The sequence below is a fragment of the Amphiura filiformis genome, chromosome 15, assembly GCF_039555335.1.
Source record: "Amphiura filiformis chromosome 15, Afil_fr2py, whole genome shotgun sequence".
Taxonomy (NCBI): Eukaryota; Metazoa; Echinodermata; class Ophiuroidea; order Amphilepidida; family Amphiuridae; genus Amphiura; species Amphiura filiformis.
Window position 1 is genome coordinate 39,270,055 of NC_092642.1, and position 21,416 is coordinate 39,291,470.

A 21,416-nucleotide genomic window follows, 5' to 3' on the forward strand; every position below is an offset into this window, starting at 1 on the left:
GAATGATTGAATGAATGAATGGACAACATATGTGGTGGAAGCCGGCAATATTAGTGCATCTTTTTAGCATGAAATGCCCAAATTGGGTAAAATTACAAAAATTGGGCCTACAAAATAGTCTGACGGAAATTGAATGATTCCATGGATTCACATGCGCAAAAAAAACCTGAGTCCTAGTCAGAGATGTATCGTTCGAGTCCGGACTCGGACTCGAGTCGGACTCGAGTCCACTTTTGTTGGACTCGGACTTGGCTCGGACTCGGACACGAAAAGACTCTGCTCGGCTCGGACTCGGACACAAAAGGACTCGGACTCGAAGCCGAGTCCGGTCCGAGTCCAGTCCAATTAAATCCATGTAAAATGTGAAATGATAAATCTAAAAATGTAAAAATAGATCTCAAATTGGTTGACTTTACTTATTGGAACATTTTCAAAATTAATTGGGGGCTGTCAAGTCTGTGATCTGTCATATATCCTACATATCCAGCAAATTATTTAGATTTATCTGTCACTTAGCAGAATCATAATTATTATTGTTATCATTAATTTAGTAATGAAATAATTAATAATTAATTAAATGCATAATTTGAATATTTGGACTATAAAAAATATCTAAGAGTTTTTTCATGGAGAACTTTCCAATCCATTAAAATTTATGAGAGAAACATGCACATGCACTGGACCCTACATCTCAGTTCCCACTCAGTAAATTGGTAGGTCCATGACAGGGCTACGGTGTCTGTAGTTTGTGTGTGCTCACTACTCCCAGCACATTTGTGTGGGACAATTTTGAAAAGATGTTTAGAATTAAAGGTGAATTTCTGTTAGTATGGTTATTATTATGATGATGATAAAGATGATGATGCAGAGATGCCAACATTAACATCCAAAAAATAGAGAGGATTCAAACAAAAAATAGGGAAATTTTCAAAATTACATGCAACTACAAGGGCACAAAATTTGCCAGAAATAGGGAGGCTGCCAAATTTGGGTGTCAAAATGGATAAAAATGTTTACAATAATAGGGAGCCTCCCTCTAAAATGTATTTGAATACATTGCAATTCATTTACACATCTTTATGCTTCACACAGCCTAGTGACATTTCTCTAGTCCTGAGTTTACATGTAGTGTGCCACACACACACACACACACACACCCCCACACACAAATACCCCCACATGACTGCTGTCTGATACAGGTGGTCTGATACATGTAGTTTTTACCTTCAGGAGTTACATGTAGCTGCTCATGGGTATGGGTCTTTGAAGTATTGTGTGTATCATGTGTATGGTTGGTTGGTTGACCTGGGTTGCGTCTTTGAAATGTCAACTGTGTGGGGTGGGGTGGGGTTTGGTATGGTGGGTGTGTATAGGGAGAGCGGTGTGTGGTGTGGTGTAGTGAGTGACCTTTGACCAATGACCGTCTCTTTCTGCAATTTTATCATCACAATGCCTTAAAATTATGCGAAACTTTGAAATTGTCTTTTTTCAGCAAATTTGTATTGTAAATTTTCAAATTAGAAACAAAATATAAAATTTTGCTCCAATATTTGGAAAAAAGACCCATTTTTTCACAATTTTATACAAAATGACCCCCTTCTTTCAAAATGTTATACCCTATTACCCTAGCTTTTTCATTTTGTTATACCCAATGACCCATTTTTATACAAATTCCTACTAAGCAATGCCAGTAGGCAGATACATGTCACATTCAAGTTGAATGACCCCACCCCGCCCCCACCTCCGGTCATGGACTCTGACCGAGTCCGACTCGAGCGGACTCGATGAGTCCGACTCGGTCTTATTTTTGTTGGACTCGGACTTGGCTCGGACTCGGCACCCCGGACTTGGACTCGAGTCCGGACTCGGACACAAAAGGACTTGGACTTGGCTCGGACTCGGATACAAATGGACTCGGCTCGGCCCGGACTCGGACAAGCTGGACTCGGGTACAAGTCTGGTCCTAGTAAGGAAGGGGCTATGCAATAATAATGAGGGGGGGGGGGTAAAATTTCCAAACAGCCTAAAATCGCCCCGCCTGCCAAAAATTGCCCCCCCTCTGCCTGCCAAACAAACGAAGTCCCCCCTGGCGGGCTGCCCGGCTGCTTTGCACTGTCAAGTTTTTGGGATCCCAATTTGCAAGATAGGCCTATATGGCACAGTGATCATCAAAATTAGCAGTGTTTCCGACCAGGAATATGAGACAACTGGTTTTCCTGGGTTTTTCCTAAACCTTTTTATTTTTACCATTTTACAGTTTTTACACACCCACTCACCCACCAGGCCACAGCTCGATGATTCGTGCTCAAGCATTGCTTTTAAGAGGCAAAAGCTACGAATGGCGATAAGTATACAGGGCAGGGATTCTGCGCCTATGGCCTTCCGTGTTTACAAAATTTTTATCTATTTGAGTTTTCTTGAAGGGAAAGATTCATTTCCTGTCATTTCTGTAAACAAAAATTAAAGGGACGTGCAACTGACAGTAACTTCGTAAGCTTTAAAAATCCATTTTTGTAGAATTCTTGGGCAAAAATCTATGCTGAAATATTTGTGAACAAGTGATTCCCGTTTGGACCGGGGCACTCGACATTTTAAATTATAAGCAGGCGTGGGACGTGACGAGAAGTATTTGTAAATTATGTAAGTAAGCTTAAACTTACTTGTTCTTTACATATTTTACTAATCAGATTTTCAAAGTGAAACATGATCGGGAAATCTATCCACGACGACACGATACATTGTAACTGTGCACCATCTATTTTGAGGTCATTTTGGGAAATTGGAGGCCTTTATTTTGCGCCGAGCCCAAGGTATTTTTCCGAGTACTCGCCCGAGGAAAAATACCGAGGCAAAACAAAACCCGACAATTTCACACAATCAATGATTAAGAACTCAAAATAGATGCAAAGTTATTCATTCATTTATACTGTCATATCTGATATTTTGAACATTCAAAATGGCGTTTTATGTTATTTTATACTATAAAACTCTGTTAAAATATAAACAGTTTAAGTTTTAGTTATTGTTACAATTAAAAACCTCCAGTTTAAACTCCCCAGGAGGAGTATTTAGGAGGTTTACCAAGGCCAGGGGCGAGATGGCCGAGCGGTCTAAGGCGCTGAGCCGTCGGCCGGGATAATACGATCTGCGTGGGTTCGAGCCTTGGGCTTGCCTTTGGTGAGAATTCATTAGGCCTGGCAAAGTCGATTTTGAGTTTCCCGTCGCCCGCCCGCACTTTATTTTCGGGCCCGATAAAAACTTATCATTTTTGCAAAAAAAAAGCGATTAAAATCCGTGCATTTTTAGTGGAAAAATCAAATTCAAAACATCGATTTCGCTACCGGCAGTAAACTCATTGCGGCCGGTTGATTGGCGTCTGATAGTGATAGCCTAGATCCTGTAGGCTTCGCGTAAAAATGAGGTTATATTATGAAAAAGAGTGTTTGGATAGCTGAAACTATTGGGAATTAAAATGAACACACCTTTGACTTTCTACAGTGCTGTATTTGACTGCGATCATATTTTCTGTAAACTACAACTTTTCCTCTTTTTTGGTCTTTGGCCTCTCACACCCCTGATCTATATTAGGCCAAATAAAAAATAAAACATGTTTCACGTCCCCTCCCGCTTCCTTTTTTGAGGTTTCTTCAATTTTATTTTTATTTTTTGAAATTCAGTTATAACTTTTCAAAAAATATGTCTAGGAAGTAGAGATGCTTTCTATAGCCTTGCTAACATACAAGAAACACTTTTGTAAGGTTTTGTGATAGTAAGAGGGGCCTATCTCTCAGAACAACAAATAAAAAGAGGCCTCCTCCTTTTTCCAGGCATTATTGTATACGCTAAAACAGCTCTGATTATGGGTATTTACACCGATTTTGCGATAAAAAATAAAAAATAAAAAGCCCCCTCTTCCTCCTTTTTTTCAAAAACCCGGACGTGAAACATGTTTTTTATTTTACTTGGCCTTATCAGGCTGTATTCATTCAATTGAAATTTCCATTGTAACTAATTGGAGCAACTTTAGAGCCACAATGAAACAACTATATGCTCTAAAGTACAGTACAGATAGGTCAAACTATACTTTTTCTCTGAACCTTTATTGACCAGAGGAACACATTTTTGAGGTTTAAAGGGGCATTTCGTGATCCACAGCCTCATCCCCCCACTTTTCTCAAAAAAAGTTGAGATTTTTATATCACTGGAAACCTCTGGCTACATAATGTAAATGTACAAAATATTTCTTGCAGATTAATTCGCTTTTGCAAAGATATCGTGAAATTTGAATTTCGTTCTGGTGCACCAGAACGAAATTACAACGCATTGTCTATGGAGCAGTGTAATACACATAATCATGCATAACTCGCAAACGCAAAATCGGAATCAACTGAAATTTTGGGAATAGGCTTTTTTCGTGGATATGTACTGAAAAATGTCATAAAAAGAGGATGCTAGGATCACGAAATACTCCTTTAAAAAAATCTTTTGAGTAATGTTGATCACTATGAATTTGACCATTTTCATCTCAGATCAGCCAATACTAAATAATCTTTTTTTTCTGTATCAGGATCTTATAAATAGACGTAATAGACCTACATATAGACAAGGTTAGCTGTCATCACATTGCATTTGCATTGATCTCACATTGAACTACTGGACCTACACCATGATAGAAGTAACAGCCAATTTATGTCGGGGGACAGTGTTCTTAGCAGGAGAGGTATTAGAATGCAGTGTCACAATCTCATGCCGAGAAGGCAATGGTCAAGGCTCCAGGTAAGTGCATTATTGTCTTTAAAACTAGATTTAGTTCATATTCGGTAACATACAGAGCATGCATGGTGGGCTTAGTGGGTAGGGGTAGGGTTTGATGACGACAGACAGCGTTCGAAATAGGGCCGGTCAGCCTGCCATTGGCCTGTACCTTTTTGACCTGGCGTAACTTTTCTGACTGGCATCTAGTTGCCACCCCGGCTGGCCGGTAACTTTTTAAGGTAAAGCCCGGCTGGCCTGTAACTTTTTGAGGCATATTTCGAACACTGACAACAGACATGGATTTGAATCCAGTCAGGGCCAGCATGTTAGGGGTAGTCATACTGTACCGTATCCAATGGCAGCTGAATATTAAAAATAATGTAAAGTGGTTTAAAATATCTGTTTAATTATGAATCTAATGTGCTATTTAAAGTAGACTACCTACATTGATTGACATCAAATGTTTTTTTTTGGTGGGGGGAGTTGTTCTTGTCATATGTTAATACATGAATATGTTGTGTCTTTTATAACAGAGGTGGTAAGTCATTGGCGTGGGCCAGTGCTCAGCTTCATTGTCAATGCCATGTGAGTGAATCTAAAGTGAAAGTTCCGACGGAGAGAAAAACTGAAGATGTCGACTTGACACAGAGTACAGGATACACAAGCTTTGTACCCAGTAGAGGTTAGTATTGGAATTGGATTCCTTTATTTAAACAAAATCTGTGCTGAGATTGGTCAGGGCGATTCCACACGTTTTTCAGTCTTCACCCTTTGCCTTTTTATAAATGTTATACCCTTACATTACACACCTCAACATGCATATATACTAGATTTCGCGGTTCTCGGGTTGGGGCGGTTCTCGTGATAGGCCTATATATATCTCTAATTACCCAACACCCGTTACCCATAATACTTGTCCTAACCTTTCAAACTACTATGATATTCGAATCTCAATGATTAAGACACAACTTAATCAACTCTGTTTTGTAGCTGTGACGTTTACTTCGGTACCCATAATCTGAAAACCCATTGTTCGCCTCTTTCAAGCCCTGTCCTGCTACTACATGTACATTAGAGGACCCAAAAATACCCCAAAATTCTAGTAGGCCTAGTGTCTGGATGTAGGCCGTCCATTCAATCGGGAGAAATGTGAACGCAAACAGGTTATATAGGCCTTACCATAACTGATGATTTTATGTTAATCAAGTCTTGAAAATAGGCCTATTGGTCCGATAAGATGCACCTGTTAGTCACACTGTAATGCTTTCCGATGCGGTAGGTACCCTGCGCACATGTTGATACTCCGCGATAGCACACCGCGAGCATGCGATATCGCACCACGTATATCGCACCACACGAACGCGATAGCGCATGGACGGACACTCTGTGATTAGTATTATGATATGTAGACCACATTACATGTATGTTATGTAAGGTTTCCAATACATTGTACACCAAGGGACAATTGTATAGGGATTAGGGAAGGAATTAAATGAGCTGGTTTTTCAAAAATCAGGAGCTATTCACAAAAACTGTACAAAAGTATTGTTTTTTTTTATTATTATTGAAGTGTGTTTTAAATCCATTGCATAATTAAAACACCATTAATTGAATCCAAGACATGTTGTCACTATTTCACATAATTGCTAAATGTGTAGCAGGATTTTCCTACCTGTGATGTTTTAATTAGAAAATGAAAAAAGATTTTTACAATTACCAAATTTCAAACATTTGACGGTGTTCATACAGCAAGATTTCTTAAAGCCTAAATGTACGATCTTTTTAAATTTTTAGATTTTTCTTTTTTCTTCCAAAATGATAATATGCAATCATTATGAAAGTACCCAATACATTTGGATGCGAAAAACATTGGGAATTTGCAAAGAAACGACATCATAAACTTCACCTCTATCACTCGAAATATCTCGCACTATTTGGATTAGGACGGCGAGTGCAGCCTCAGAGTTAGTCTCATAGGCAGCCAGTTTGGTTACGCTCCCTCCACGTGTGGAGGGATCATAACCAAGGAGACTACGATTTGCGAGTCGTTCTGACATAATTATCATAATCTAAAAATTATGATAATATGTTGGACCAACAGAAAATCATCCCATTTTACTACAAATAGGGCAAATTTGACAGTTTGCTCATAGATTTAAGTTGGAACATGTGTAAATGCACGGTACTACAAATATCCCAAAAATTGGTTTTGAAAAAAATACAGGTATATTCTGAAAAAAGATTGTACATTAAAGCCATATTATAACATTTGCTGAGGAACACGCCATCACTGAATTTTTAAAATTCCTTTTTTACACGATTAAATTGTACTTTATTAAACCAATATACCCTGCAAAAATCAAGACTCTAGGTGCTCTAGTTTTGTCAAAATCCGAGATTTTGAATAAAACGCCGGAACCGGCGCTTTATTATTACGATGGAATTATTAGTCGAATGCATACACAATGTTCATAACACACAGTACGTACACGGCGTGCGGGACAGTGATATACACAACAAAGGGTCGTACCACAACATGACCGAAGGAGTGGTACGTATTGGCGACATGTGCGCTGGTAGTAAATTCAATTTTCTTTGCTTTGCCGTAGTTGTTCGCTCAAAAATAAAAGGGATATATCTGACAGTAAAAGCTAACATTTTATGGCAAAGAAATGCTAATCTATTTTGTTTGAAAATGTTATAATATGGCTTTAAGTCAGCAAATAAACAGACCAAATGTGACGTGTCATGTCAAAAGGAGACACTTTTGGGCAGGTTATCAATTTTGAGATTCTTACATATCTTAAATATAGACATATTTTGCTCCACAACGCCGTTTGCCCCAATGAAATCAGACATTCCTAAGCGAAGATATTGAGTTCGTAAGTTATGGTATTATAAAACTGGAAATTGAGATATCAGCTTTTGAAAATATTATTTACAATGTTGAGAGTAGGAATTACCTTGAACAAATGTTTCAAAAATACAATATGCCAGTTATATTCCGGTCTGAAACTATCAGACAATATTTTTAACATTAATAACATCACAAATTCACAACAAACCCAAATTGTGAAAAAATTACCACCGGGTAGATTTTTGGCTATTTCTCCATTTACGATCCTGCCCAAAAGTGTCTCCTTTTGACATGACACGTCACAAATGATTACAGTCTATTTAGAGTTTATAAGAGTACCTGTAAGCCTTACTGTGTAAGAATGAAAGTAGTTGACTTCAGTTTGAAGGTACATTTAACCAAATATTATAAACATGTATTGATATGCATAGCTATGTTATTGTTGTTTTCTATAGGAGAAAAGGGTGTTTGCATCCTGTCAACAACACCAAAAATATTATGTTGTGATGTTCATCTGAGACCAGGAGATAGTAAGACATGTGAGTAGTTGATGTCCTTCAATATTACCTCAATTACAGTATTTTGTAAAGATCCTTTGCAATGCCTGATTTGGCACTGCATCATCATCACATAGGCACCTTCGCCGAAGAAGGTGAGGAACATTGTGTAATGCGGGTGTGACCTACATGTACATGTAGTTTTTTACGCGATGATCAGGACAAGCGCTTGGCCAGTGCAAGAGGTCTTTGCAAAATAAAAAGCATGTTATAATTATTTCATTTATAAATTTGTTTTAAATAGCTGTGTATACTGTGAAGCTGTTCCCTGCAATTAGTAACTTAGTGTAATTTTTCTGTTGCAGTCCTGTACCGTGAGACCATTCCCAGCGATGCACCACCATCCTTCCGAGGCCAAGCTGTCAAATACTCATACAAAGTTACTATAGGAACCCAGAGAGTCAACTCACCAATCAAACTCCTCAGAGTACCATTCAGAGTACTAGTTCTATACGGTATGTATGGGTAGCAAAGTTATTATAGGAATCCAGAAAGTCAACTCGCCAATCAAACTCTTCAGAGTACTATTGAGAGTACTAGATCTATATGATATAGGTACGGCAAAGTTATTATAGGAATCCAGAAAGTCAACTCGCCAATCAAACTCTTCAGAGTACCATTCAGAGTACTAGTTCTATGCAGTATGTATGGGTAGCATAATGTGACACCATTAATCAAATGAGCATTTTTAATCAAATGTGCATCTTTTTATAAAGGCTGAAATAGTGTACAAATTCTTTTACTTGTATCATTTTCTGTAACAAAGAACTTGGGCACTCACTTTCAGCATATTTTAACTTACAATAAATACGCATTCTAGAAATATCATTTAAATAAAAATAAAAAAAGATTCTTCGAATGGTGACAAGATACTCATTGAAACACTTCTAATGCATCACTTCATAGCAACTGCATTAGTAACTTGCACTAGGATCCACAACATGCTCATCTATCAGGGCACAGTTCTTTAACCCCAATACATTTGTACATTCATTGAATGACCTTTGAAAATTTGGGTACAAAAACTCATACTCTGCAACTGCAACTTGAGGTCATATTTTAGCACTCTTGATTGTTTAATTGAGGTTATTGAACTATACCATTGGGATGAGGACATTGGGCTATTCCAGATGTATTCCGCACCCCCCCTATGGAAGACATTTAAAAAAAAATACAATTCCAGCTGGAATTGAGATGTGTCTAGAATTCCAGCAGTCATTTTTAGCAAAGATTCCGGCTGGAGGGTATGGAAGACATTGATATTAGGTGAAATTCGCTGCTAAAATAAACGAAAAAAACAAGAGTGGGGATTGTGAAAGGCCATGATGTGCCTATGGAAGACATTCACATTTCTTAATATTCCGGCTGGAAAATGGTCAAAAATGCTCCAATTCCAGCAGAATCTTCACTTATGATCACCATCTCGATTAACCTATGAAAAACATTTACTTGAATTCTGGCTGGAAACAAAAAATGTTCTAATTCCAGCTGGAACCCTATGGAAGACATTTACATTTACGTGAATTCCGGCTGGCCATATTAGACATATTACCACAATTCCGGCAGTGTCTTCCATGGGTTTTCCTGACATGTGAATTCGGCTGTCAATTTAGCCCCAATTCGGAAGTGTCTTCCATAGGGGGTGCGGAATACATCTGGAATAGCCCATTGTGGTCCATAGTGTTGTCATTCATCATCGTCACCATGCAGATAGATGGACACAGAAACTTATGTCGTCATTTGTTATATGTTCAGGTTTGGGAGACACCAGCTTCATGGAAGATGAAGATCAAGTTGACACCAGTAATCCATTCCTTGAAGGACAGAAGACACGGAACACGTTATTGGACACAGCGGTACAGATACTAGCAACAGTCACATCAAGAAAAAGTCCAAGTAAGTCTATCGTAAAATGGGATGAATTGAATAGTGATGGGAGAAATGTGTTTGAAAACTTTTTTAGCTCAATTAATATCTGCTGAAGTTATGGAAAAGTATAGTGTATAAGTATTTATTAAGGACTTGGAACGTTTTGCACAGTATTTATGTGGGACCAGAGAGCACATCGGACACACCAAATTGCATTCTGTATAATTATGAGGAATACCCTGGTGATATCAAATAATTTAGATTTTTTGAAATTTGAGATATAATACAAATTTTATGACAAATTATTCAAAAATTATGTTTTTGACATTTAACAGTCCTCAAAGTAAACTTTATAAATCTAAATGATATGTACTTAAAGTGTATTTGGCTGGGATGAAAAGCCATCCATCATTTGAAAATTTTGACCTTTCGTATTGAAGATATACATTTTCCCCAAAACACTTAAAAATTTGAGGTATCCCTACACCCCCTATGGAAGAAATGACCTTAATCTCGCACACAGGGAGTGTAAATTGGTAACTCCATTTAAAATCTACACCCCTTAAGGTCATATCTTATATAGGGGTATATGGATATCTATGGATTGCAACTGGAATAGCCCAATATGGCATTATCAATTTGGCATATGTCTCATGGAGATGTTATTAAGACATAACAATACACTTCATCAGAGATACCACTTTTCCTACTTTTGTCTGAATTCTTACTTTTATAAAGTCAAAATTTCCGCACTTTTATTTATTTTCAGCCCATTATTCTAAATTTATGCGCTATTTCAGGGCCCGTTTCAGACTTTTTGAGTAGTTCTTAGTGGCATCTCTGCATACATCTCTCCATGACAAAAGGGACTAACTGACATGTATATTTGCTGTGAGGAGGCAGCACATGTGGATAAGACCAACGTCCAAGAAGTATCATCTACCATATCCATATCCTTCTATACACAGAGTAAGAACCTTGGATCTTGGTTTAAAAAACTCATGTTATACTCTTCTCTTTTTTTCAGACTCATACAATGTGAGCAATCCTAATGGGACAGTAGCCAGGTTTTGCCTATTCAAACCAGCGTACAAGCTTGGAGAGGATATCATTGGCACCATAGATTTCTCTATTTCAACAATACCATGTTTACAGGTAAATAGTACAGTTGATAGTCCTCATTACTTGTGGGACTCATTCAGGATTAATATAACCAAAAGTTATTGATTTGTATGAAGTGCCAGTGGGCCAGGAGACAGGGCTGTCAACTCTCACGCATTGGCCGTGAGTCTCACGCATTGGGTCACTTTCTCACGGTCTCACGCCAAGGTAGTATAATCTCACGCCTAAAAGTTAATCTCACGCAAAAAGCTGAAAATTGAGTAAAATCTCACGCATCGCCATGAATAAATTGTTGTTCCTACCCCCGGTTTTCACATTCTCGAGCGCCGTGGCTCAAATAATCATGGATCAAAATGAACATTGAAGTCGGCAAATCCCGGTACGCCTCTGTCTCACGCCAAGCAATTCCAAAAAGTTGACAGCCCTGCCAGGATACTAGGACAAATGACCATACAGGGATGTGTCGCAAATATGGGCCTCGTTTCCGGGTCTCTGTATGGGCCCCCTTTAATGTTGTATATGAAAGGCCTGAATTTTGAAATGCGTAACATGTTTGCTCCAACATTGCTTGGTGATGGGAGGAGGGGGTTTGAAATAGGTTGCAAAAGGAGGGAATGTACAGTTACTTGGTTGTCCAATTCAATAACACAATTTTGAAAATTCATAACTTGGTCAATGTTTACCCCCTCCTTCGCATCCAGTATTCAGTAGTTCTCCATTATGAAAGATGAGCATAATGGAATAACAAGTATATCTGTTTTCCCTCTCCTTCGCATCCAGTATTCAGTAGTTCTCCATTATGAAAGATGAGCATAATGGAATAACAAGTATATCTGTTTTCCCTCTCCTTCGCATCCAGTATTCAGTAGTTCTCCATTATGATGAGCATAATGGAATAACAAGTATCTCCCTTTTCCCTCTCCTTCACATCCAGTATTCAGTAGTTCTCCATTATGATGAGCATAATGGAATAATAAGTATCTCTGTTTTCCCTCTCCTTCACATCCAGTATTCAGTAGTTCTCCATTATGATGAGCATAATGGAATAACAAGTATCTCCGTTTTCCCTCTCCTTTGCATCCAGTATTCAGTAGTTCTCCAGTGTGATGAGCACATAGCTGATGAATGCCAAGGCCAACAATATAATGGAATAACCAGTATCTCTAAGCACCAGGAATTCTGTCTACATATGACTAAGTCACATGTTGTACTGCCTATCCCATTACATGCCACACCAGGATTTATCACTGATATTGGTAAGATGAAAACATTGGATTTTGTTGTATGAAATGCCATTTTACATTTCTCTGGAATGAGAAAGTTGTGGCTACCATATAAGCTGCATTGAAAGGAAAATTTTATAACCGATATATCACATTATTATGTTTTGATGAATCCAAGTGTATGAAAATATTGGATCCGAAACATAATAATGACAATAATTTTGGCCCAATATTCAAGTTGATTGGTCCCATTTAGCATGAGACATAATACCATGAAAGTTAACCCTAACACTGACCCAGGTTTTTGCTATCGGAAGTCACAGAAGATCCGAAAAAGTCAAGAAGAAGAAGAATTTTGACTTGGCACCCCGGATTCAACCTTTGACCCCTTGCATGCCAAGCACACGATCGTGTACCGGGGAGCTACACAGCTTATTGCTGCCCAGCCAGCAATCCCGTGAGCATTTGACACTTCGGGTGATTGCGTCATAGCAGACCCTGGGATGCATGCATGCGCCTAATTTTTCATTGTGGTATTCTGTGTTTTTGTCTGGTGTAAGGGTTAACATAGGCTCTAATCTGGCAAAATACATCTTAACTAACCCTAACACTGACCCAGGTTTTTGCTATCGTAAGTCACAGAAGATCCGAAAAAGTCAAGAAGAAGAAGAATTTTTGACTTGGCACCCCCGGGATTCAAACCTTTGACCCCCCACATGCCAAGCACACAATCGCGGACCAGGAGCTACACGGCTAATTGCTGCCCGGCCAGCAATTCCGTGAGCATTTGACACTTTGGTTGATTGCGTCATCGCAGACCCTGGGATGCATGCATGCGCCTATTTTTTCATCGTGGTATTCTGTGGTTTTTTCTGGTGTAAGGGTTAAAGAGTACATCATAGTTTGTTTTTGAAAAAGTTAAATAATTTGACCTTTGATGACTGATGACGAGTATGAAGGCCCCGACTGGAATCAATGCACAAATCCAATATTACTAACTTATAGTAATTTCACAGTTTTCCATCAACTATTTGCATATTAATCTTAACTAAATTTGCATCTATTTTGCAGTTTGCTTGAAGTGGAGGCTTCATTTTGAATTCATCACCGCCAAAGAGCCACTGCCTGATCAGGTGACACCAGCTGACCAATCAGAGAGTGCCTTGTGGCAAGGACCAGAGAATATTGCTGTTGATACCTTGGTGTGGAATCTACCAATCAAGATACTTCCAATGAACCCTATACAGGCTACCAGTGCTGCAACAGTCAGAACACCCATGTCAATAACAATATAAGACTCACTACTAGTTACTATAGTCAGTGTCGCTGACAAGGGCGGTTAAGGGGGGTGGGTTACCCCCGGCCTGGGGTCCTAGGGGGCCCGTAAAAATAAAGAAAGCATACCTTAATGGGTCCATGAAAGCAAAGAAACAAGGGTGCCAGTGCGATAATTTTACCCCCGGGCTCGTAATGGCTCTCAGTGGCACTGACTATAGTAATATTGGAAGAGGCATGCGCATTGTACACTGGAACATAGAGACATTCAAACATTACAAACTAGCGCACAAGATCAAATTAATAATGCTTATCATTCTTAATATATCAATATACAGGGAAAGAAGAACCACGCATCGCACAGTAGCATATGGAAACATGACATGCATAGGCAGATAAACCAGAGAAAATATTCCTGACATACCTGCCTGTGCGGGGACTTGAACCCCAGACCTTTCGCTTGTCATGCAGACGCTCTAACCACTGAGCTACACAGACTTGTATGATATATATTAGGCTGGCGGGTAAGCACCATTAATTGATCTTGTACGCTGGTGTGTTACGTGTTGTTTGTACCGTTTACCCTGATTACTCATAACCAGACTTGAGTCCTGTTTATACATGACAATCTGTGAAGGTCAGTGGTAGAGCGCTCGCCCGACAAGCAAAAGGTCATGGGGGTAGTCCCCGCCCAGGCATTTATGTCCAGAGTTTTTTCTCTGGTTTATCTGCCTATGCATGTCATATTTCCATTGTAATTTCATGTTAAATTTTGCTAGTTTTCTTCTTTCCCCTGTATAGTGATATCGTTACCACCTTTAGCTAACAGGTGTACACAGAACCCAGGGGGGGGTCACTCCCATTGTGGCCTGTACAGTGTACACCATTCGCGATAATATAAATGTGTAAAAAGGGTAGTTTTTTGTGGGTAGGCACGATGTTTAGGGTGTCAAATACATGAAAAACTAGAAAAAAGGGTAGCAAAATTGCAAATGCTAATATGCGGAAATGAAATTTAGGGTATGAAATTTGATGCAAGGAATAAAATCCCTGTTTAGGGTGTGAAAACAGGCGCATGTTACCTGTTTAGGGTATCATTTTAGCCAAGGGTTAAATCCTTGTTTAGGGTGCTTTTCAAAAGTTGATTAGGCCTATCACGAATGGTGTACAGGCCACAATGGGAGTGACCCCCCCCCCCAACCCCCCGGGACACAGCACAGATGCGGATGCATTTTCGATGCTTAAATTTCGGGTGCTGTATTTAGTCGCTGTGAGTATGCGAGTCTGAAACACTTGAACCACATCACAGCAGGATAAAATGTCATCCCTACATCATGTCCACAATAATTCTGCATTTTCATAGGATTAGTAATTGGTGCACTTTGTAAGTGTGCAGAAGCCACATGGGTTTGGCAAGTGCACTATAAATTATTCGTTTTACACTGAGCCAGGCCCGTACGCAGGATTTCATTTGGGGTGCTGATTTTGGAAAAGTGGACCTTTTTCCAAGGGGGGGGGCAATTTTGTGAAAAGTGAACAAAATTTTGACCTTTTTTGTCCAAAAAAACGTAAAAAACCTGATTTTTTGGCTCGCTACTCTCGCAAATTATGAAAATTTAGGACTTTTTATATACTTTTTATAAACACCCGATTCGCTTTTTGGCAAAAGCGATCAAATATAAATTTGACTTCTGTGTTTTTTTAATATGAGTCATATTGAGTTGTGGTAATGAGTAAAAAATATTTTTATGCAAATTGTCCAAATAGGGGCAAAAATGCTTAAAATGTCCCTGGATGTACTGTGAAATGGGTCATTTTTAATTTCTGGAACAGTGATGCCTTATGCCTTTGAATACAGGGCTCAACGAACCCATCGGGCTCTTTTGGACACTGAGAATTTTTCCAAAAGGAATCAAGTATATTCAGCATATTGCATACGACCATCAGCTTCCTTTGTGGAATTCATTCCATTGGGCCATTTCTGTTGAAATCCATACACCCCCTATGGAAAACATGACCTTAATCTTCCAGTCAGGGGATTTATATTTCCAATGGACCCCATCCATTCAGGTAATCCCATTTGAAATTCACACTCTATGTGAAAAGGTTATGTCTTCCAAAGAGGTTGTATGGATTTCAACTGGAATGGCATATTGTAACTTGATACTTTGTTTTATTTACAGTGATATATGATGCATCCCAAATTCAAGTGATATCCATCGCACAGAGAAGATATTTTACCCTTCCTAGAATCCTTTGCAACATGATACATCGCCTCATTACATCAAAATGGTTAAACATGGGTAGATAGTCAAGATATAAACACGTTTTGCAAGATCTGGATGCGCTCTGTTGATTGAGGTACTTTTTGTCACTATCACCCCATCTTGCACTAGATAGCAAATCAGTACAGAAAATTGAAATGGAAGAAATGCATTGTGGGAAATGAAAATGAGGGTACAGGGATGTGAAGCAGATTTGGGCTGCATTTTCAGCCATTTTTGATGACCCTTAATTTCATTCAAATGTGGGCGGTTTTCTTGGAAAAGTGCCAATTTTTCATTGTTTTTTAACAATTTTTCAAAAATTGGTATAATAAACCCCCAGGATCTCAAGCAAAACACAATTCTTGTCTCAAAATAGAATCATGTTCTTGTTTGTTTGTTTGTTTGTTTACCCAGGTTGGTCCGTGAGGGACACATACTAATCCATGGAAAACCATGGACCGTTCCAAGCAGGCCCGTATGCAGGATTTTTTTGGGGGGTGCTGATTTTGAAAAAGAGGACTTTTTTCAAAAGGGAGGGGGGCGATTTTGTAAAAAGTGGACTTTTCCCTCAAATTTGGACCTTTTTTTACCAAAAAACCGTAAAAAAAACCTGATTTTTTTGATCGCTACGCTCGCAAATTCTTAAATTTTGGGACTTTTTGTATACTTTTGCAAATTTGGGGAGGTGCGGTCGCACCCCCACACCCCCCTGCGTACGGGTCTGGTTCCAAGCTCATACAAATGCACAAGCCTGGAGTTCTGCAAGATTAAAGTTTTGTAATGAGATGTTTCTCAGTGGATATATCATATGTTCAAGTTGTACGTTAACAGACCTTGCCATCTAGAAAGAGAGTGCATGGTTAATCACTCGCTCACACGATGCTAGGCGAGTGGTCGAATTTCACAAATATCACTTATTTGGGTATAATCAAGTAAAGCGTCGGTCTTAAAATGGTATTTATGTTTTTACGCTAAAATGTTTTGACTTTCTCCACTTGGAGGGGCCACAGAATTGATTAAATGCTAAATTGGCCGATTCGATGGCAGATTTTGGAAGATTCGCAGCGAGTGATGTTCAGTGTCTATGCAGTGTTCGAAATAAGCACTTATCCTCTTGTCCTCTTGTCCAAATATCACTGGGGACAACCATATTGAGCTATGTACTTATCCCCTGGACAACCACTATATTTTACCTCCAAAAGTATGACACATTTTGGGGACAACCAAAATGTTGTGAGGACAAGCAGAATTTATGCTTTAGTTATCCTCGGGATAACCTCCATATTTTCCTTATTTCGGACACTGGTCTATGGCGAGTGGAATATCGCTCACTAGAAATTGAGTTTGGGTAAGGCATGCATTCTACATGTTAAAATAGGTTATGGTGCTATGTAAATACATGTAGAATTATTGTAATGTATTATAGACTTGAATGTTGAATTGATACAATTAAAAGCCTGATTAAAAGAGTAAATACTTATGTTCAGAATTGATAATTTGGACTTTTAAAAATCATGATATTCCACATTTTCGCACGCTCCACGTGCATGTTACGAGCCGGGGGGGCACATCAAAAAATTTTGGTGGGGATGGTCCCTGGAATTTGAGGTGGTGGGTCTTTGGGAGCTGACAGCGTACCGGTAAGGGGTCTTTTGGAGCTGCGAACAAGTAAAATGGGGTCTTTTGGAGCTGCGAACAGTCAAAATCAAGGGCCTATCTTGGCTTTTTGGTTGAAAATCGCCTGAAAAAACCAGAAATATGAGAAATGAGAAATTTTTGGGTCATTTAGAGCTTAAATGATCAAAATCAAGGGTCTTTCGGAGCTTTATTTTGGTCAAATATAGGGGGTCTTTCAGAGCTGCGAAATCCAAAAAGGGGGGTCTTTCGATCCGGGGGAACATACCCCTATGGTCATTTGTGTTGAGTGCCCCCACCCCCCGGGGTTACGAGGAAATGGGTGTCATTCAGTATCTTTGCCCCAGGTGTGGATACCACACAACCTAGCTACGTCCCTGCTTTGGAAGCCTGTTTAAAGACCAACATTATTATGAAAATGGTTTTTTTATTGACGTTCAGTGGCTGCATGTGCCCCCCACCGTCAGAACTCTTGTCCCCACTGTTGATCACCAGTAAAAGCTGAATTATGAAAAATTCCACTTTTTGCAGTAATTTTGCACAAAATTTGTTGATATGCCCCCCAAAAAAATCACTTTGCCCCCCCCCCCCATGCCCCGAAAAAAATTCCTGGCGCCGCCACTGTTGACGATGTGTTTATTTTCTTTTGAAACAAGCTGGCAAATTTTAAGATAAAAAGTAAAGATAGGGGAAATTGTGGCAATAAAGTGACCACCAACCCCATTTCCCCATCAACCTTTGAAATTGGAATATTTCAAATTTTCTAATTTTTTAAATATTTATAGACACTCATCATCTTAAATATTAGTAGATAGTGAAAACAAACATTAAAATATACTTTCATAAAATGCGTTTTGCTGAATATATGAATTATTTTCTGTATTATTTTATTAGGCCCTCAATCATGGTTGTTTGATGGCATATAGAAGAGTATTAATTTTTAAGCAGAGTTAAACCTGAGACTTAATTATTCATCTTCAATTTTGTTTGCATCTTTACACGGGTAGACACTTGTATTAATGACATTCAAACATAAAATGAGTAACATATAGCAAGGAAATGTTCAAAATACTTTTTATAATGAAATGAAACAAATAACTCTTATTATTGGGCTAAATTAAATTTAAAATATGTGACCAGATCCAACAAAATCCGCCCGGGGTTACGAGGAAATGGGTGTCATTCAGTATCTTTGCCCCAGGTGTGGATACCACACAACCTAGCTACGTCCCTGCTTTGGAAGCCTGTTTAAAGACCAACATTATTATGAAAATGGTTTTTTTATTGACGTTCAGTGGCTGCATGTGCCCCCCACCGTCAGAACTCTTGTCCCCACTGTTGATCACCAGTAAAAGCTGAATTATGAAAAATTCCACTTTTGCAGTAATTTTGCACAAAATTTGTTGATATGCCCCCCAAAAAAAATCACTTTGCCCCCCCATGCCCCAAAAAAATTCCTGGCGCCGCCACTGTTGACGATGTGTTTATTTTCTTTTGAAACAAGCTGGCAAATTTTAAGATAAAAAGTAAAGATAGGGGAAATTGTGGCAATAAAGTGACCACCAACCCCCATTTCCCCATCAACCTTTGAAATTCGGAATATTTCAAATTTTCTAATTTTTTAAATATTTATAGACACTCATCATCTTAAATATTAGTAGATAGTGAAAAACAAACATTAAAATATACTTTCATAAAATGCGTTTTGCTGAATATATGAATTATTTTCTGTATTATTTTATTAGGCCCTCAATCATGGTTGTTTGATGGCATATAGAAGAGTATTAATTTTTAAGCAGAGTTAAACCTGAGACGAATTATTCATCTTCAATTTTGTTTGCATCTTTACACGGGGTAGACACTTGTATTAATGACATTCAAACATAAAAATGAGTAACATATAGCAAGGAAATGTTCAAAATACTTTTTATAATGAAATGAAACAAATAACTCTTATTATTGGGCTAAATTAAATTTAAAATATGTGACCAGATCCAACAAAATCCGGAACAAGTCGCCAGGCATGTTTTTGAGTTATAGGCAGTGTTTACTCTCTCTGGAAATTGGGTGCGCCAAATGAAACATTTTCTTCCCAAATTGGCCCAATTTTGGCCCAGTTCCCCAAATTCACTAATTGTAATACAGCATTACAAATTTTTGTGAGACAAAAATAATTTTCACTGGGCCAAAATTGAGACATACGGCCTCTGAGTAAACACTGGTTATAGGCCTTTAAAGAAGACATTCTCATAAAAAAAAAATCAAAATTTTGGAATTCTTAATTTCATGGTATTTGACCTTGAGTGGACTTTCAAATCCTTGAAAGTACTTATTAAAAAGAGGTTTATTTAATCAATAATTGACAGTTGAACTATGATAATCCCTATTCAATCATATTCTCTCTACTGTCTATGATTCAATCCTGGGTAAAGCAGGAACAGGAAACTAATTAGCCTATTTCTCAGAATATCAGTTCGGCAAAAATATCAAGGTATCATTTACAAAAATATCCATATCTTGAAAAGTATTGATGCTATGTATATAATTTTGGTATCATTTTAAAGCTTATTGTCCCGTATTTACATTTGTATTCAAATCATGAAATGTCAAAAATGCAATGTGTTCCTGGTTTTGTCAGAACGGGTCACATATATGTAAATAGCACCCTCAATTTTGCACACAAATATAGAGTTAATAGAATAAAAATTACCATAAAAAAAAAAAGAAAAGTTAGAAATAGCTAAAAAATAAATGTGTATAATGTGACACAATCTGGTCCACGGGGGCCAAAGGCATTTTAGAAAATCTCAGTTTAAAATTTACCACCTTTGGCCCCCATGGACCAGATCGTCATCATGTATTAGTGTGATAGCTGTTGGTATCGTAAAGGCCGGGGTACTCAAGTTAGGTTTTGGTAGGGACGTGCTGCTGAGAATTTGAAAGTGGACCCATAAATATACCAATTTTTCAAGAAATTTGGACCCATTGATGTACCGAAAGTCAAAATTTTCGGCCGAATTTAACCCAATTTGTCCTAGATTAAGGAAAAATTGGGCTATTTTCCGAAAAAATTGAGAAAATTTTGAAAAAAGGACCCATTCATTTACCAAAATAGGCTTTAAAAAAGGGGTCATTGATATACCAAAAGGCTGAAAATGCTACCCATATTTGCGGCACGTCCCCGTATGGTCATTTGTACTGACCAACCCCGGGCGTAAAGGTCTAGAATTGAAAATTAAGTAATGTTTTGTTGGAAATATGAATTAAATGATCAAACAACCTTGCAATGCTATCTTCAGTAGATAGCGAAAAGCCATGACATCAAACAACCTAGCTATCTTCAGTAGATAGCGAAAAGCCATGACATCGAACAACCTTGCAATGCTATATCTTCAGTAGATAGCCAAAAGCCATGAAACATCAATGTATGCCAAAACATTTCCAAACACGCATACAGCTGGGCACACTTTCAGAGAAAAAAATCCATATCTTCAATATAAAAGGTCAAAATTTTAAATTGATCGCCGGCTTTTCCTCCCAGCTACATACACTTTAAGAATATATCATTAGATTTATACAATTTATTTCGAGGACTGTTATATATCAAAAATTTGAAAAATATCAAATATTAATAATTTGTCATAAAATTTGTATTATATCGTGAATTTCAAAAATGAAAATTATTTGATATCAGAAAGACATGCTTCAGATTCAGAATGCAATTCGATACGCCTGAGGTGCTCTCATGTCCCACAAAAAATACTGTCGAAACGCCATAAACACTCATTCTAGACCCTTAACCCCCACATCAAATATTACTAATTCACAAAGTTACTGATGGAGATAAATATCTTGA

At 38.2% G+C, this 21,416-nt stretch overlaps 1 protein-coding gene across 2 annotated transcripts; it reads left to right on the top strand.

Moving 5' to 3' along the window:
* Positions 1–2,407: 2,407 nt before the first annotated feature.
* On the top strand, positions 2,408–17,012 carry LOC140171612 (RAB6A-GEF complex partner protein 2-like). Of its 2 annotated transcripts, none has more exons than XM_072194898.1 (9): positions 2,408–2,490; positions 4,568–4,776; positions 5,289–5,437; positions 8,068–8,151; positions 8,475–8,624; positions 9,925–10,065; positions 11,066–11,193; positions 12,245–12,416; positions 13,455–17,012. In XM_072194898.1, the coding sequence occupies exons 2-9, from the start codon at positions 4,667–4,669 to the stop codon at positions 13,676–13,678; spliced, it is 1,158 nt and encodes a 385-aa protein (XP_072050999.1). In that variant the 5' UTR covers positions 2,408–2,490; positions 4,568–4,666; the 3' UTR covers positions 13,679–17,012. The 2 variants fall into 2 exon arrangements, with proteins under 2 accessions (XP_072050999.1, XP_072050998.1); XM_072194897.1 differs by having other exon boundaries at positions 2,431–2,640.
* The last annotated feature ends 4,404 nt before the right edge of the window (positions 17,013–21,416 follow it).

What these genes read in the sequence shown, in the direction of transcription:
- LOC140171612 (XM_072194898.1), top strand. Translation starts at nt 4,667, where the DNA reads ATGATAGAAGTAACAGCCAATTTATGTCGGGGGACAGTGTTCTTAGCA. An exon ending in CACATCAAGAAAAAGTCCAA is followed by an intron (nt 10,066 to 11,065) that starts GTAAGTCTATCG and finishes TCTTTTTTTCAG; the next exon opens with ACTCATACAATGTGAGCAAT. An exon ending in AGGATTTATCACTGATATTG is followed by an intron (nt 12,417 to 13,454) that starts GTAAGATGAAAA and finishes TCTATTTTGCAG; the next exon opens with TTTGCTTGAAGTGGAGGCTT.